At 47.5% G+C, this 19213-nt stretch overlaps 1 protein-coding gene across 1 annotated transcript; it reads right to left on the minus strand.

The window, feature by feature from the left end:
• Positions 1 to 2423: 2423 nt before the first annotated feature.
• On the minus strand, positions 2424 to 18713 carry Isx (intestine specific homeobox; the record flags this gene model as incomplete). Its single annotated transcript, XM_006974948.2, has 4 exons — positions 2424 to 3427; positions 4125 to 4241; positions 5903 to 6054; positions 18377 to 18713. Coding segments are annotated over 4 exons (843 nt in total), but the record flags the coding sequence as incomplete, so codon positions are not given.
• Positions 18714 to 19213: the final 500 nt, after the last annotated feature.

A 19213-nucleotide genomic window follows, 5' to 3' on the forward strand; every position in this document is an offset into this window, starting at 1 on the left:
AGTTTGAGGTCACAACATAAGGAGCTGTATTAAAGGGTCACAGCATTAGGAAGGTTGAGAGCCACTGGTCTAGATGGACATGCAGACACTGGAGCTTGGGCTGTTGTCTTCCCAGCATCCCTGGCTTTTTTGTGTGACCCCCCAGGAGTCTAGTTTTGAGAACTGTCTTTTCCACACCAGCTTTGCCCCTCTTCCCTCCCTCCCTCCCTCCCTCCCTCCACCTAAGTCATTCCTGGGGCAATAGCTGTGTGAACAAGAGACTCTGTGTTGACCGTGTGTGAGGTAAGGACTGACATGTGAGGTTGCCCTCTAGCCTCCACATGTAAATGGTGATGCACACATACCTGTGTTCATACACATAAACATGCACAAACATACATATGATGCATATACAATAATAAAAAATAAAAAAAAGATAAATTAGTGACCCTTGCATTCTCTTGCTGATCTTTATGCTAAAGTCAGAGCCTGTCAGAATTCAACGCAGCCTGTCTGTCAGGATTCCTGATAAGAACTTAATCTGAGCCTCAGAGAAGCTAGCAAAGGAGGTGTGCCTTTCCCAGGGAAGAAGAAACACACTCATGATTTTGATCACTCTTTTGAGGGTTCTTTGGCATTCCAGAAATGGAGTCAAGAGCTCCTGGGATAGCGCCTGGGCTCAGAGTAGCTGCTCCAAGCAGCAGAAGGCTTAAAAGGGTGTTCGGGAAAATGACCCTCCCCATACATGTTGAGTTATTGCCATGTGCCAGAGGCTCTGATGTACTTGTCACAGTCTCTCACAGAGGCAATAAACTTGTTATTCAGGGGAGAAGTAGATGGAAGAACATGTCATTTGCTGTCTGAGGTTACATGGTTGATAAGGGTTTGGAAGTGACTCCTTTGTCCCAGGGGTATAGGTAAGAAAATAGAAAGTGCTTGGGGGAGAAGATGTGCTGAAGCTGAGTTTCTTGTTGAGGAGCAATTCATGTTTCCAAGGCTGACAAGATGGCTCAAATGGTAAGGGCAAAACCTTATGACCTGCGTTCAACCCCTGGGGGATTTGGCTACTAAACTGGGAGTATCTGAGTTACTGATAAACAATCTAGAAACCACTACAATACATTTCTTGCTAAGTTACAGCTGTATAGTGGACTTCTGGCCACAAGATGGGCTCCTGCGTCATGGTTTTGAGCCTAAATGTCTCCAAGGGCCCATGTGCTGAAGGTTTGTTTCTAGCCTGAGGTGCTCCTGGGAGGTGACAGAACCTTTAGAGTTGGGGAAGCTGGATTGCTGAAGGTGTGCTTTTTAAAGGGGGTGCTGGTACCCTGGCCCCTTCCTGCGTTCTTTGCTTCCTGGTGGTTATGAAGTGACAGGCCTCTGTCACATCCTCCACTGTGAGAGACTGTGCTACCATTGGCCCAAAGCAATATGGTCAGAGGACTTCGACCTTCAACCCCTGAAACCTTTCCTCCTTATGAATAGTTTATCTCAGGCGTTTTGTCACAGTACACAATACAACAGGCTGTCCAATTATGAGCCTTTTGAGTTAACTTCCTTTTGTGTTTCTCCATCCACCCCTGCCTTCTCCTGCCACCCAGAGTTATCGGTAGGTCAGGTTCCAATCTCAAGGGCTCAAGTTCTCACTTCTCAGTGAGAGGAGCTGTGGTCTGTAGTTCTGTTGTGCTGGGTACCCCAGGGAAGAGCTGGCACTGCTATCCCTAACTTACAGATGAGGAAACTGAGGTCCAGATACAAATTAGAGGGTAAACAGAGCTAAGACCTAGTCTTCCCAACTCTTGGCCCAACTCCGGGGTAGGTCAGGGCTCCTGCACATTTCAGGTGTTTTGGGATTCAGGACACATTTTTTAGAACTTAGTCTGGAGCTATACACAGAGGTCATCCTCAGCTGCCCAGTAATGACAAGCCTCTGAGACTTCTGGGCAGAAAAACAGCTGAGCAGGAGGCTTCCCTGGGAGTAGGAACTGTTGGGGTGGGAACCCAAGCCATCGCCTGCCCAGTAAGGCATGAGATGCTGACACCATTCCAATGTCTGCCCGCCCTTCACGCTTGTAAGGTGCATTCCCCTCCTCCAGTGCCTCCCGGTTGCTGTGTACTACAGGTCAGCAGGGAGCCGCTGCCTCCATCCTGGAGACAACCAGACTCAGGCAGGACATGTGGTCAGTCTAGAGCAGTGGTTCCCAGCCTTCATAATGCTGCACCCCTTTAATACAGTTCCTCATGTTGTGGTGACCCCCAACCATAAATTTACTTTGTTGCTACTTCAGAACTGTAATTTTGCCACTGTTAGAAGTCATAATTTAAATATTTTTGGAGATAGAAGTTTGCCAAAGTGGTCGTTACCCACAGGTTGAGAACCACTCTGGAAAGAAACAGACCTGAACACAGGGCTTTTCAGTACAGAGCCAAACAAGCTAGCAGGGCCCTGTATGCACAAAGAACTTTGCTGTCTTCCCTGTCAGTAATGCCAATGAGGATGGGACATCCCTTCCCAGACCAGCAAATGACAAAGACACTAAATTCTGTTTTAAATTAAAAACATTTCTTCTATTTTTCTTCCATTCTGAGATTTTTTCATACCAAAGTCATTGGTAATGTGCTAGACATGAGCCAAGGTCACCGACATCTGTTTGCAGGCAGAGGTCAGCATCACCTTCCAACTGACCTGGGCAGAAGCCTATCTGTTCAGCTCCACATCTATTTCCAAGTGGTCCACAATGTTCAGTGGTCAGTACAGATGTCATGAATGAATGCATGGATGTGCAGCCCCTCCTGGACTTCCCCATGCCTTTTGTTTTCCAGGGCTCATCTCCCCAAAGTAAGGGAGAAGAGGGTCCTTAGAAATAATCTGTCTGGCTGCTGTTACAGATGAGGTCCAGAGGGTATGAGTGACCAGCTGGAGGTGGCACAGCTGTTAGAAGAAGCACAGGGGTGAATAGAAAGCAGCTTATTCTGGAGTTCCTCCCCAGCCCTCAGGCAGCCAGGCTTCTGCACTGGGAGAAGGACTTTGGCTGGTGAGATTGTGTGTTGTCTTTTCCTGTCACACCAGTGCCGTCTTCAGTGGCAAAGTTCTGGGTAGCTTTCTGGGCTGTGAGCCATTGATGGATCGTGGAGTGATTTTCTCTGAGGGCCAAGGCTGCCTGCCATCACTGGGAGAGGAGAGTAGCTTGCTTGGGAAGAGAGCAACCCGTCCCTATGTTGAAGTGGCACAGATGCTGCCCCACTTGGGGTGGGGAGGTGGCAGGGCAAGGGAAGGGACACAAGGCTGATGGGTGAGAGAGCCAGGCAAGGGCTGTGGATCCCATGGATGCCATGGAAAAAGGGTGATCTGGGCAGGGAACCAGCCTGAAGTGAGCTGAGTCTGAGAGAGTGGGTAGCACCCTGTGGGAGGCACCAACATGGGCAGAGCATTGGGTGTCAGCACAGGACCCTGTCAGGAGAGATCAGAGGGGACCAATGAGTCTCCACCTTTACCAAGGACTGTTCCTGCTGCCTCCCAGGTACCTCCATGACTCAGGTAGTGGGTGGTGGGTAGTGTGACCAGCTTGTCCTGCCTGCCTAGGACTTTCATCATCCAGTATGGCCCAGGCAAACCTACCTGGACCTAATCCTCACAGCATGAATAGCAACCATGTGTCTGGGGTGTCACCTCACTCCTCAGAGATCCACTTTTTCAGTAGCAGACCATGAATAGAGTGTTCCAGATCTTAGTCATTTCATCTTGGTCAAAACTTTAGTGCTGAACTCTAAGGAGCAAGATGACTTTTCTCTGCCACACTGTGATGTGGGATTTGAACTGAGATTTAAAACTGGGCAGTCTACTTTAGAGCTGGCTGCCCAACTCCCCATGTTCTATCCTCTACCCTGTGACTCTGTTTTGTGAACTGTGAAATTTCTTACAAGTTTTAAAACCACTCCTTCCTGTCATTCAAAGGGAGAGCCAACTAGCCAGCCACTTGGCCCTGATCCCTTCTTTCAGGCATCTCCTTGTCTTTCTATTTCTGGAAGGATTTCCATTGTGTTTGGTACTGTAGACACCTCCCGCAGGGCTTCCTCACATCAGGGCATGGGTGAGATGCACCCAGATGACTGTCCCTCCAACCCCACTTGAGGACTGGGCCACTCACAGCCATGTCCATATTTGAGGGCAGGGTCAAGCTGGCTTCACCAGGCTGCTGCGATGCACTGAGGCTTCCAGTCTTCTCCTGCTTCCTCCACTTGGCTCTCTGATTCTGGAACCAGATCTGTGGTCAGGGAAAGAAAATGGATGTGTGTAAATGCAGAACATTGATATCCCCTAAAGAATAAGCACTTCATAGTTTATAAAATCATACCATGGGAGGGGAAGTTGTTTGCATGTGGAGTCTGGAGACTTGAGGGAAGAGACCAGGGTCACAGTCTTCCGGGTGGAAATGGGGTGGGGACATGAGTGATAACTGAGAAGGGCTGGGTAGGGTCTGTGGTGAACAAAGCCTGAAGAGGGTCTTAGGTCCTGCAAACAGCTGCCACCTGGAAACAGCTAGCATGTCAGACTCATGCAGTCTCCAATGTGAAGAATCTTGATTTTTATTTTTTTATGTGAACACTTTTGAGTTTTCAGATGCAGTGCAGGCCAAACAAAACCCATCTGTGGGCTGTTTTCCACCAGCAGGCCACCAGTTTGCAACCCCTGTGGGCCACTTGGCGTCTATAGGTTGAACATTGGCAGATCTCTGCATTCCTGGGCGCCCTGATGGTCTCTGACATGCGGCCATTTGTACTTAGTGATTCTGGGGAGGCAGGTGTTGGATTCTAGACTTGATGGCAGACACAGGTGCTAAACACTCAGCTGGAGCACAGTTCCAAGTAGGAGGAAGAGGGGAGCCGGCTGAGGCTGGGCTGGGCTCTAGCCAGCAGGAAAGGAGGATGGATAAAAAGTGGTACGTTGGGCTGGATTTTGATTTTGAGTGAGAACACATGCACTGCATTTTTTTTTAAAAGAATGATGTAGAAGCCTCTGTGTTCAGAGAGAGTGCTGACAGTGTTACTGTGGGATATAGCAGACCCTCTCATGCCAGCCTAGGACTTGTGAAACAGAATGTATCTAAAAGAGGGCACTGGGTCTACCCTGGTGGTGACAAAGGGCTGTGGTATATCCAAGCATGGACAGAGGAGTGGATACTCTGGGGTAAAGAGATGACAGGTGTTAGATTAGGCTCTTAGTGCGGAATCCCTGTCTCTGACCATGGATCCTTGGTCTGTCTACTTCTCTGCTTCCACCAAGGGGACATGGAGGTGTTCTTTACTAGACTGTCAACAGTACCCTGGTAAGCTACACCTGCCATTCCAAATATCTGAGAAGTCCTCAAGCTGAGAGTGATTTTCACAGCTTTAAATCATTGAGAAAAGAAACAAGAAGAATAGTATTTTATATTATTTTATAACACCTGCAACTTGTACAAAAAACAAAATTTTAACACTTGTAAATAAAGTTTTGTTGGAACGCCAACATGCTCACCTGTTTCTGCCTTGGCTGTGGTTGCCCTCAGGCTGCTATGGCAGGGAAAATGGCCCTCTCTGACAGTGACTGCATGTCTAGCAAAACCCAAAGTGATTACTCTTAGTAAAAATGTTGGTTGACCCCAATCCTCAACTGCTATGGCTGATAGTGTGAGTAACCTTTAGAAGCATGAACAAGCTGAGAGGGAGGGCATGGGGACAGAAATGGATGGAGAACACCGATGTCTATCCATTACATTGCCACTCCAAAGGATAGATCCTTTATTACATGAGGGTGATCTCATGGCCTGGAAAGACATATTTGGCTATGACGACTACCCAGGAGATAGCCAGTGGCAGTTTCATTTGGGGCAATCCTGGAGGTCTGAGGACCAGCATGAGACTTGGTGGAAGCTGGGCACTGTACCTGTACTCGAGCTTCGGGCAGGTTGATCCTGGAAGCCAGCTGGGTCCGGACATGGATGTCGGGGTAGTGGGTGAAGTGGAAGAGTTTCTCCAGTTCCTGTAGCTGCTCTGTGGTGAAGGTAGTGCGAACCCTCCGCTTGTTCTTTTTTTCTTCTGTGGAAAAAAGCATGCAAGTTGGGCCAGTCACCTGGATCTGAGCTCCTGGGGATGTTCATGCTGCTTTGTTCTCCTTCTCCAAATCCATGGCCACTGCTGAATCTTGGTCCCTGGCTTCTTGGAATTAGAGTTTAGCAACATTGTCTTCTAGAATACCTGTTAGGCTAATCCTCTTCTCCCCAGTAAAGTCAAGTTAACCTTCTAGAAAATTCTCAGATTCTGTGCCTTTCTTCTGTTAAGGCATACCCCTTTGTCTATAATGGGAGATGGCAAACATGGCCTGCAGACCAAACCAAGCCCACTGTATTTTTAAATAAAGTTTTATTGAAACATAGCTCTGTGTTGCATTTTGTATTGTCTCTTCCTGATTTTGCATTATAATGGTGGTGTTGAGTCATTGCATCTGAGAGCATATGGCTATAAAGACTGAAATAATTACCATCTGGCCCTTTACAGAAAAAGTATGCCAACCTTGGCTTACAAAGTACTGGCAGAGCATGGCGGCAGCTGAGCCCTGCCAATCTGTCTCCAATCCACCTGTCTAGCCTCAGTTCTATTCAGGTCTGGCTTTGCCATTTGTGGGGCCCAGCACAAAATGAAAATGTGAGGCCCCTTGTTTAGAAAAGATCCAAGAGTCTTTTCCTTTATTACCTAGATTGTCACTCTGTCATGGGATTTATTTATGTTTATGTGTACATGGCAGTGTGTGGTTTATGTGCATGTGTGTATGCACATGCATACTTGAACACAGAAGTCACAGGAGGAAAAGGGGTGCACTGCTCTGTCATATTCCCCTGACACAGGGTCTCCCACTGAACTTGGACTAGGTCTGCAGCCAGAAGGCTCCAGTGAGTCTCCTGTCTCTGTGTATGTAGGTACATCCTGTTTTTCTACATGTGTCCTGGGGATTTGAACTCGGGTCCTCATGCTTGTGTAGCTAATGCTCCTCAGCCCTCATGGTGGCCTTTTAATTTGCTATTTAATTTTGAGGGAGACAGATTGACTGAGAACACTCAAGGGCTATGCTAGTCTTCCCATGGTCCTGGGAGTTACCCCAAGTCTTTGAGACATGCATATTCAGTGGAGAGACTTGACCCCATCCTGCAACTTGGCACCTGACTTGGAGTATCCTGGAAATCATACTTCAGCCAGCCCCTTTCCAAGGTGGAAGTAGGTAGGGGCATGGCATGGGATGGGGGACAATAGCTCATCCTAGGGCAGCAGGAGTGGGAAGAAGGCATTGATGGTGAGAGGAGGCTCCCCATCATTATGGTGATATCCTCACATTTGCTTAATTCCTCACTGGACTCCTTCTAAAACATAAATTCTAACCTGAAATTACTAAGGAGTTCAAGAGAGTGGCCCTATGTATTTAGCTCTACTTGTGAGACTTCCCTCCAGGCACAGCCCTCTGTGTAACCATGGTGGGCACTCACACTGGCATAGCTCTACCACCGTTACTGCCAACCTATGTACCCAGCCTCATTCACACTGCTCAACTGCCTGGTTTGTAGCATATCCCATAGGTGTTTTGCTGCAACAAGCTCATAGGTCTCTGATGGACTGATCACTTCCTTTGTCATAATTCTAATTTTTACAGACTCTTTGGGACATAAATTCAGTCTTAAAAGATTTAAATATTTTATTCTTTGACCTTTACTTGTCTTTGGGTACATAGGGTCCAAGGACAGACATCAACTGATGGGCCTCAACATAGAAAAGGCCCAAAGTAATTATTTTTGTCTACAAAATATCATAGAAATAATATCTTGTAGTGACAATTAAAAAGTTAGACATTCCTAACAATTTCATAATAGTTAATACCTACTGTCTATGTACAAACTGTTCTTTTAGATGATAGAGCAAACCAGTGATAGTATCTAACTAAGCAAATGTTTGAAAAGATGAGCAATTAGAAAGCGTTTGTATATAGAGAAATGAAGTGGTACTATTAGTGTCTATGATTCACTATTCTCATAATGATGGGCATATACCAAAGGAACAGATACCTCTATGTCTGTGTGGCAGATAGAAAAGTAGTTGTTGGGGGTGGAGGGGTGGCTTAATGGTTAATACCAATTACTGTTCTATTGGAGGAACAGAGTTCAGATTCCAGAACTCACATTGGACAGCTCACAAATGCCTGTAACTCCAGCTCCAAGGGATCTGACTCACCTTCTGGCCTCCAAGGGCACCCACATGGACATTTACACACACACACACACACACACACACACACACACACGTTGTGGGATATTTGTACACTATGTGAAGGTGTATTGCTGTGATTGGTGTAATTGGTGTAAATTGGTGTAAATAGCTGAATGGTCAATAGCTAGGCAGGAGGTATAGGCAGGACTTTCAGGCAAGAAGAGGAGGAGGAATCTAGTCACATGAGAGAGAGACATGAGGAGACATGGAGGAAGCAGGATGGGCAGTATGTGACAGAATATAGATTAATAGTTGGGTTAATTTAAGGTATAAGAGTTAGTTAAAAACAAGTCTAAGTTAAGGCTAAGCCTCCATGTTATTATTTGTGTGCTGGTGCCCCCCCCCAATCTGACTACACACATACACCAATCATGCAAAAAGAAAAGTATTCTGTGCACTTGCCACTCCCAGGGAGCTATTTCAAAATGGGAGACTCAGCCAGCATTGTGCTTTAGCCCCACATGGAGCCAAGCAATAGTGGTTGCTGGTGGGATGACCAGACTGTGGTTTGTTTTCTGACCAAGGCTTCTGGAGATAAAGTTGTAGTAGTCTTAAAGCACACACTCTCAGCCCAAATTGCCTTCACTTTCAGATGAGTCTCTCTGTCCAGGGAAGATCACACTCATGCTTGGAGGACATAAGCACTCTGGGAAGGCAGCTCATATTTGTCCGCAGCCTTCTTTCTGGATTACCCCTGGAAGGCAGGAGTGGATCTTAGACTAACCAACCAGCCAATGCCTAGAGAGAGCTCCAAGTGGACCAGCCTGCTTGGCTCAAGATGCCAAGGCCCTTCCCCAGGACTGGCTGTGGGTTCTTGGTAATCAGTAGTCAATGCTGATTATTTCCTTTTGATAATGACTTTATGTTATTTTTTGCCCTTAAATTTATTGTGATTTTTTTCTTATAAAGAATTTTTTTTTACAAATAGCATATTTTGATCATATTCTTTCTCCTTCTAATGCTGATTCTTATTATATTCCCTTCTTGGGAACAAACCAGAGAGATGTAAGAGACAGTGAGAGAACTCCAAAGCTGAGGTCACTCCCAGTGGCTTGGGCTCCCAACCAAGGCCAAGTCCATTTTGGGGACAGACAGACAGACTTGAACCCTAGAGTCAGGGAAATAATTTAGGACCTGAGGCTGGATATCATGCAGGGAGGTAAAAAATGTGTTGTTCAAAATAGCAGCTGCCAGATCTAAGTGGCTATTGAAATGAAGTAAAATAGAAAATTCAGCTCCTCAGCCACATTAGCCATCACAGGGCAGCCACGTGTGGTGAGGGGCTGCCGTGTTGGACTGTGAGGCTGTAGAACCAGCCACCACTGTGGAATGTTCTTTTAGACAGCTCTTTCTCATTGGGCTGTCTGCTGGATTCTTGGAAGAATCACGTTCTGGGCCAAACTTTGTGTGTTTCTCCATTACAATATCATTTAATTGTCACTAATCTCCAGGAAAGGAAGTATGAGATAGGCGTGCTGCCAACTTTGATGGCCTCAGCAGAATCTGAAGTATAGACTTTGCTATACTTGCCTCTCTGCCTGTGCCTGGGAAGGAGGGAGATGTCAGCAGTGGGGATTATGTTGAAATTCTTTGGGGGTTCCTGGGAGTCAACCTCATCATGGACTACAGGGCAGGGAGGGAGAGGCAAGTGCAGTGTCCAAGGGGACAGTTCAGGAAGGATGGAGATCAATGCTTTAACTTTCCCATCATGTGCTGTTAGAGCTTGCTAGAGGCCAGGAAGGTAAGGTGATAGATCATAATGGGTCACAAGAGCCAGAAGCAGGTTCCAGAAGAAGAACAGATTGTGGATGGAGGAGAAGCTGGAATATGATGCAGCCTATATACCTTTGGGACCTCAGGGATTTCTTCACAAGGTATTGAAAATCTGAGCCCACTGGGGAAGCTGTTCCAGGCCCAGGATGGGTTCCTTCATAGAAGCAAAGGCCAGGGTGTTTTGTATTCCTGCTCAGAGAGGATTAGGGATCATCAGGCCCATATTTGCAACCAGGAAGGGTTGCTAGGTAGAGAGTGAAACAATCCTTAGGTTCCTGGTCCAGCCCAGGTTCTTGTCAAAGAAGTCAGCAAGCTCAGCCCAGCAACTCCATCTTCTGAGATGGACAAGAGCACCTGGCGGCAGGAGAGGCGGATGAAGGCAGCCTGGACTGCTACCTCTTTCAAGTGACTCTTCTGGCCATTGTTAATTCTGGGAGCTGTGAATCACACATCAGTGAGTCTTCAAAGAGAACGAGTCAGCAGAACTTAATTAAAACTGAGCCATTTAGCACATCGATCATAAGAAATACACAATTTATGCAGGTGATTAGGCCACCTAATTATAAACCGGTGTTTCTCTGCACTCAACTCCCTCCCCTGATTGCTCCTTTTCTGTGGTCTGCTAATTGTCCCTGGCTGTGCAGCTAAAGGCCCAGGGGCACATTTCCACTGGGGGAAGCCTCTGGGAATAGGTCTGTCTTTGTCACTGAGGAAACAGGTTTATCAAGGAGATCTTGGGACCATTTGTAGCCTGCTGTGGGCTAGAAATCCCTGACACATGAAGGAGGGATTCAGCCAGGAGATTCCCTAGTGCTGTTCTACACTGGCCTCTTCTCTCAAATCAGTCAAGGGATATAGCTCTGTTTGTACCCAGAGGATTGATTAGCTCTTCAGCCTGGAAACAGGCTCTTACCATCATACTTTTCCACCAACAGCTCCTCTTGCCCTCCTCAGTCCCAGGATTGCAGCCATACCTGACCACCTTGGGATTCCCCTGAGTTGTCCACAACCTTCCACCCTCCAGGTGCTTTCTTAGTGCTCCCCATGTCTGTAATACTTTGTCCTCCTTTGCCTAGCAAGCTCTTACCCATGCCTCAAAGCACAAGTCCAGCAAATGTTTCCTTCCCTTCCAGGTTTGCTGTGAATCTCCCAGAAACACACAACAGAATTGAAAAGAAGTGAGTGCCAAGTTTCACTTTGCAGCAAGCAGCTGTCATATTCAAAATTCTGTCTCAGTGTCTGTCACCTGTCAAAGTAACGACAGCACAGCTGGACAGCTAGATGGAGGCACTCTAGTTACATTTTCTTGTAGATTTTAATCTATATTTCTATTTTTTGCAATAGCACAATTTTTTGGTTAAGTGGACAACAGAAAGAAAAGAGCAGAGTGGAAAGGGACGAGAAGAAAGATGACAGCACAAGACAAAGGGAAGAAGCCCTGGAGAAGCCCCAGGGCTGGGTGTGCTGACAACTGTAGTGAGACCTGGGCAGCACGCAGCTGCTCCTCTCCCCTTTCACGACACTTTATATGCAGGGATTCAGCAGATGTGTTCACACACAGATACATACCACACACACACCACATACACATATATACAATATAACATACCTACATGTACAACATACACACATATATAGTGCACATACCTTGCATACACATATATACACTCTACATATGTACCATATATACACCACACACACTTTAAACATACACATATATACACATACCTCTTACACACACACACCAGACACACACATATCATATACATCACACAGATATATCACATACACCATACCACTACACTTCACCATACATATGCAAACATAATACACATACAACATACACATACATATAACATACACCGACACACACACCACGCCACACATACAACAGTATATGCATATGCATACCTGCATCTAGATACACACATGCTCCCCATGGTTTTCATCTCCATCTTTTTTCTCTGTTAAGGCAGTTGTCCCCTACTGAAGTGTGTGGGACTCATTGGGTGCCCTATCCAAGGCAGCTGTGTTCTTCTACCTCAGTGGAAGCTACGGTCTCCAAATATGGCTTTTAAAAATGCTGATTGTACATCCTTAAAGGCCAGAGGCTCTTGTCTCCCATGTGGTGATATTTAGATGGGAGTCACACTGGATTCTGCTGTTCCCTGCAGCAAACACACTTTCTTCTGTTGCTGTGACTGCTGTGCAGGCTGCTGTCTTCTTTCTCCCTGCTGCGTCATCTCATGGTCATCTCCTCTCTGCAGCCCTCCTTGTGCAGAGCTCACCATTCCCCGATGTGGGGTCTGACGTCCTTCGCCAAGCTCTCATTTCTGCTCAATCACAGTGACCAACTGTCACGACATTCGTAGGTTTGGTGAGATGAACCCCAAGACACCGGTTTCAGGGACAGAGTGACAGGTAAGTTTTATGTGTTGTCACAGCTCAATAGCAATGCCCCTTTCTCTTGCTGAGAAGGCACATATGTGTGAATGTACATTTCAGATGCCACCCCCACACATCGTGGGCCTTTCCCAACCTTGTGACAGGGAACAACCCAAGCTGTGTAGCCAGAGTGCATGACACAGAAAGTGCCTTAGAACTTGTTTTTGTTCCAAGAAGGAATCCATATTTTGTTATCCTTCCTGCCAATATCAGAGGAAGAATCTAATGGTCCTTTCTACTAAAATCCAGCCTGATTGCTCAGTGAGCAGGTTAGACAGACCCGGAGTCACATGGCTCTGCAAACAGAGGGATGAGCTGTTCTTGACCAATAAATGACCAACAACTGTCCCCTTTCCAGGAATATTTAGATAAAATTTCTATAGGAATATACTCTTTTAAAGAAATTTGAAACTTCTATACTGGAGACTGTAAGTGACCTGTGAGGACTCACAAGAGCCTTAAGACAAGAAGTCATTACCCTAGCGTGGAGCAATGTGATGAAGGACAATCCATAAGGAAAGGACTCCATTCTATGTCTAAACACATGCATTTCCACCAGCCACAGCCTCTGGCCTCACCTGATTGGTTTGAGGTGGCTATTTTATCGAGGTTGGGGCTTTTAGACTTGGGTCTGTCACTGCAGGAGGATGCCATTCTGGAAGCTGTTGGAAGTGGTTTGGAGGGTGCTGGTTTGCAGTGAGAAAGAGCCAAGAGACATAGAAGTACCTAGAGAGCCTAGGTAGTATCAGGGTTGGGCTCCCATCGTGAACTCAGCTGGCTTTAGGTCTTGGCCTTTCCATGGCCAGTGTGGAAGAATGTTTAGTTTTCTTCAAGGCTACACATACCTCTCTCTCCATTTTAGCTCTCTGGAGACATTTTTTTTTTGTCAATTATAATCAAAGAGTTCTCATTGATATTGACCATGCACATTTTCCAGCATTAAACTCCAAAATGATTGCTCATTCCTGTTGGAATACAAAGTAACACTATCCTACCCCTGCTAGCTTACCAGACCCATTGTGGGATGGCCTACTTCCAGCCCTCAGGCCTTATCCGGCCTCCTGGGATGCTTTCTCCCTTTCTTAGTTTAGAGATTTCAAACGAACCATTGCCTCCCTTGGGAGTCTTCTTCAGGAGGGAGGTGGCTTCTGCTACAGTTTGCATCCAGACCCACAAGCTCATTTGCTTGGATCTCCAGCCCATGGTCTTGTGAAGTTCTGAAAGCTCTAGGAAGCAGTGACCAGTAGGTATTCAGCTCACTGGAGCTGTGCTCTTGAATGGTAGGGGGAGACCTCAGCTCTTCCTCTCTCTCACTTTTGCTTCCTGGTTATGAGGAGCATGGTTTGGTCTGCCATATGCCTCTGCTCTGATATGCCACCATAGCCCCAGATGGGGCCAATACATTGTAGCCTGAAGCCCAGGAAACTGAACCAAAATTAAAACCTTTCCTTTTTAAAGTTAGTCTGTGGCTCTGGTAGTGGGGATATAGAGGTGGGATCCATGGGATCCAATGGAGGGAGACAAAACCATGTGCCCCTTGGAGGAAGTACCAGCATCCAACACTGTATCTGCTATGCTCCTTGTTACTTTGAGAAGTTGTTGTAACTTTGGGGGGGGGGGGGAGCTAGCCAGAGGAAGTAGGTCACTGGATTTGTTGCCTTTGAAGAGTATACAGGGTTCTAAGTCCCTCCTCTTCCTCTACTTCCTGCCATGAGGTGAACAACCTCTTCATTCCACACTCCCATTATGGTGTTATGCCCAAGTGTATGGGGCCAGGTGACCATGGATGAAATCCTTTGAGACTGTGAGCCCAAACAAGCTTCCAATAAGCTGTTCATGTTCTGTCACAGCTGTACAAAATCACAAACATAGAGTCTTCCTGCCTTCTACTGTCTGCTTTGATGGGAGTCCCTGGGTTCACTTGTTAATCAGCCAAAGCTAACAGTCATAAAGTAATGAAAGACATGGTGGTCCTTGGTCACAGGGTCCATCTCCAGATGTCCAGGGAAAGACAGCTGTCTTTGATTCCAGGAGATGCAGAGAAGGAGAAGGCTAACATGAAAGGGACAGAGAAGGGAGGAGAGAAGAAAAGGAAGGGAAGAGAAAAGAAAGAAGGAGAGTAAAATAAAGGGGCCAGAAGTGAGAGACCTGTGAGAGGTGGGATACTGCCCCAAAAGATATGTCCAAGTTCAGACTCTTCCTAACAGTGGATGAGACTGTATTTGAAAATAGTCCATGTAGATATAATTAAAGTTCTTAAGATGTGATTACCCTGGAGTTAGGGTGGGCATGAATCCAGTGACTAGTGTCCTTCAGAAGAGAAGGACATACGCGCGTGCCCACGTGCGTGCGCCCCCCCCACAAAAACCCCACACAAAACACACACACAAACTTGCAATGCAACACACACATCACACACAACACACAACATGCATACACAACATACACAAACATGCACATGCAACACATCTCACACACACACAACACACACACAAACATGCACACACAACACACACATCACACACACACACCACACATACACAACACATACATACAAACATGCACACACTCAAAATGCACATACACACAAACATGCACATGCAACACACACACACACACCACACAAACATCCACACACACAACATACACATCACACACACTACACATGCACACAAACACACACACACACACACACACACACACACACACACACACACACACACACGGGATGGAGGGCTCCCGTGACTTTGGAGGCAGGGCACTGTCAGACAGGGGAGAGATTAGGAAACTAACCTGAGGGAGGGAAGAGGAGTAGGGAGCATGGGAGGAGGCATGGTTTTCAAAGGCTGAAGTGGGGCATCTGAAGGGAGGGAAGCTGAGAAGCACACACCCGGTGGGTAGGAAGAGGGAGTCTGAGAGAGTGATGGGGAATGGATGCAGAGACAAGCAGGCAGGTATGTGTAGGACCTTGAGACCTGAGATTGGCCTGGAAGCCTGAATGACAGGCCTGGTTCTGGCTCTTCATGAACTTTAAATTTGCACAACCACTTTACCTCTCTGGGCCCCAGGCTCCTCAAAGAATGCCTTGGACCACCAAATTCAGTACAGATTTGTGGCCTTGCCTTGAGCTAGAGTCACCCACTTAGACATGGGACCTGACATGCCACAACTAATCCAAACTCCTTCCATGGTGGTGGTGGTGGTGGGCTTGGTTACTTTTGTGATGCCGTGACTATAAAGCCTGACAAGAAAATTTAAGAATGAAAAATCCATCTGGTTCATAGTTTCAGAGGTCTGTAGTACACTGTGGCAGGGGAGGCATGGTGAAGCAGCCCAGGGTATGTGACATCAGGGACTGATCACTTCATTATAGGCGAGGTACAGAGAGAGAGGAACTTGGGGGCATACTTCTTCCGGTCAGGCCTCATCTTCTAAGGGCCCCAGTGTTTCTCAAAATAGTGTCACCAGCTGGGGAACAGGCATTCAAAACATGACCCTGTGGGGGAGGTTTCAGATTCAAACCATCACTGGAGGTTGTGTCTGCCAGCCACTCCATCGAGTCTTGTACATGTAAAATAGCACAGTGAGGAACCTGAAGCTTTGCTGCTAATCTTGGGTGCTTCCCTTCTTGGGGGGTTCTGTCCCATAGGAGGGACAGAATGCAAGGAACTTAAGGGCATTGGCCAGCCAAGGCATCCTGTGTTTCACTTGGGGCTCCTTGGATGGCAGAGAGGGGGTAGGGTGGTTGATGGGGGCTACCTCCTATCTACCTTGCTCACTTCCCCCAGCATTGTGACTGGACATTCTGCATGGAGGAAGTCTCTGCTGGGGAAAAATGACTGCCATGGACTTCTCTAGGGTTTTCCAACAACTGATTTATTGTTGAATCAGTCAAGGCATATCAGAGCTGGGAAGAAGTTTATGAAGATCTAGCTCTGCTCTTTCATGTTAACATGAAACTGAGGCCCAGATAGGGTAGTGATTTGCTTAAAGTCCTCCTGTGCACTGGCGCCATGTCTGGCCTTAACAGTCAGTGTTCCTGAGTCCCAGCCTTGCGCACCCAGCACGGCCCACGGACAGGCCACCTTTGTACTCGCCGCCACATTGGCGACTTGTTTGTACTGTGTCTGTCTCAGCTGTCTTCGTCTGTTTTTATTTTGCTCAAATGTACACATTTGAAGAGAGATCCGTCTGTCCTGACTACTGCTGGTTAACCAGCACCTTTGACACCACAGGCAGGCAGCTAGGGTGGTAGTAACTCCAGAACTATTGACATTGTGGTTTTTCACCTGAGAGATCCCACAGTCATAAACTGCCAGATGGACCTGCTCCAAGGGTTGGGAAAACAGTTCTAGCCTGAGGGCCATATGGATTTAAATCGTGGCCAGAAATAGCTTCCCATTCATGGCCTTAGGCCTCCAGGGTCAGTGCTAGTGCTAACTGCTTGTGCAGTTTTTATGGGGAGTTTCTCTCCTTTTTTGTGATTACCTTCTCCAAAGTGGGGCTCACACATATGACCATTAGCTAGAACAAGGGATAAAGTGCAATGAGGCCTCAGGGTACCCTTCAATGCTGTGGCTGTTATTTTGGCCAGCACTTTCTGGTGTCTGCACTGGGCTTAGCAGGGACATACACATAGACCATACTAGAATCCTCAATGGCAGCCTAAAAGGAGCAGTCTCTTCAGCTATCCGTATCAGCAGCACTCCCTCCCTGACTGTGACGGGAAGGTGGTCATCTATGCAGCTGCAGCGGGAATGATAAGGTTACAGCCCCCAGGGAGCTGGCTTCTGTGAATCCTCAGCTGACTGGGAGATACCAGTAAACTTCTGAAAGCTGGGCCCAAGGCCCTCTTCTCTCAGGGAACCAGGCAGCCTGCTGCTTGCTGGTGGCAGCATCCCTCCTGGATTGTCCTTTTGCCTGCAGCCGAGCACAGCCCCTGTAAGGAACCTCTGTGGGAGACTGGCTGGGGGCAGGATTCTGTGTGGGGAGGCAATGCCATCAAGAACTTTCCTGAATTTCCTGCCTAGCGTTTTCTTAGATGAAAGGGGTGAAAATGGAAAAGACCAGATCCGTTGTGAGAGACTCCAGGCTTACAGACTCATGACCAAATGGCCTTTGAGACCTTCATAAGCACCAACATGCCCCACTTTCATCCCCCCAGCTGTGTCACAGAGTGAAGCTGAGACCAGAGATGTTAGGGACTTCCCTAAAGTCACACAGCAGGATAAGGCAGGATGGAGACACCCTCCCCCTGACCCTGGCTGTCCCAGCTCCTACAGCAAGGGGTATCCACTGCCCTGAGTGGATGCTGGCTTGAAGGAGAGCCTGAAAACTCTCTGTTCACTTATGTAGGTGCATGCACTGGGGTGGCTACAGACATGGGTGTGGGAAATCTATGAGGACAAGCCCTGGTAAAGTTCAGCTACTAGAAATCATGCAAGCTGAGCTCAGCTCGTGGGGAGAATGTGCTAGAAGCAAGGGTTTGGGTGTGCCCCACCCTGAGTTCAGCCTGTGACTTCTAGTATTGTAACTTGGTGATATTGTCCGCCTCTTTCCCTGTCAGTCCAGTTACCATAATTTTTGCCCAAATGAAAGAGCAGTGCCTGCCATAGCATTAATGCAGGGTGAATGTGACTGACAATTCCTAGCCACAGCCTAGTCACAAGGATAAGCTCTGTGCCCCTGCATTTTGCAATGGACTGAGCCAATGGGCTTCTGCACTCTGAATACCAACCTTCTGATTTAGACTGTAAGGCTTAAAAAGCATTGGGCCTAGAACCTACTATCCATTTGGATGTCACAGCCCCCATGTTTGATTGACAAGGACCATCAGAGCCCCCGCCTCCAGAGCCCACAGAACAAAAGAAAATGACCAGAAATCACTTACCTTGGGGCTGATCCTGTGGGAGCCTCTCTAGCTTGGAACCTGGGATTGCTGTCTGCCTAGCGTCCTCTCCACCTATGCTTTGTGGTCTTGACATATTTCTTCTCTCTGTGGGCCTCTTCAGGATAGCGTCAATGGAGAAGGACAGGCCCAGCTTCTCTGGGGCCTCACTGTACCCTGAACTCTCCTCCATATCTCTGTGGATCGTAGGGCCTGCTGTGGCCTGCCCTAAAGCCTTCTGGGAGGAACACTCTGTGTGTGCCCAGGGTGATGCCAGCAGAGGGTGGTGTACTTTCTTCCTGGAGTTTCTGGGGACCCAGAGGGCACACAGAGGTGGTGGTCAGCGATCCTGATGCGGGGTGATTCAAGCACAATTTCTTGGACACAGGGACTTCCATGGACCTCGTACACTTCCAAGATTAGGAGGTAGCTTCCAGCGGAAGAGCTGGCAGGTGCTTGTCCTGTGTCTACAGGTTTATAGTTGTCACCAGACAGAGGTTCAGTTTTCCAGAGAGGGTCTTCTTGGAGGTGATGGCTTTCCTAGTCACCAGCGTAGGCAAGGATCCTGGAGATCAAGGGTAACAGAACAAAAAGAAAACAAGCAGAATTGGTTTGGAGCCAGTGTCCACCTTTGTCTTCTCTCTAACTTGTGTCTTGTTCTGCTTGGCCCTTGGTGGCCAAGTGAGCCCTGAGCCCCCCTGTGGCTTGAGGAGTCTTCTCAGATACCCTCTGGACTTGCTCAGTTCAGTTTTCAGTCTCCAGAATGAGACTTCCCGGGCACCTGTGTCTCTGTAGGTCTTCAGGAAGGGTGATGCTGGGTAACTGCCAGGCCCCTGTTTT

Source organism: Peromyscus maniculatus, chromosome 5 (genome assembly GCF_049852395.1).
Source record: "Peromyscus maniculatus bairdii isolate BWxNUB_F1_BW_parent chromosome 5, HU_Pman_BW_mat_3.1, whole genome shotgun sequence".
NCBI lineage: Eukaryota > Metazoa > Chordata > Mammalia > Rodentia > Cricetidae > Peromyscus > Peromyscus maniculatus.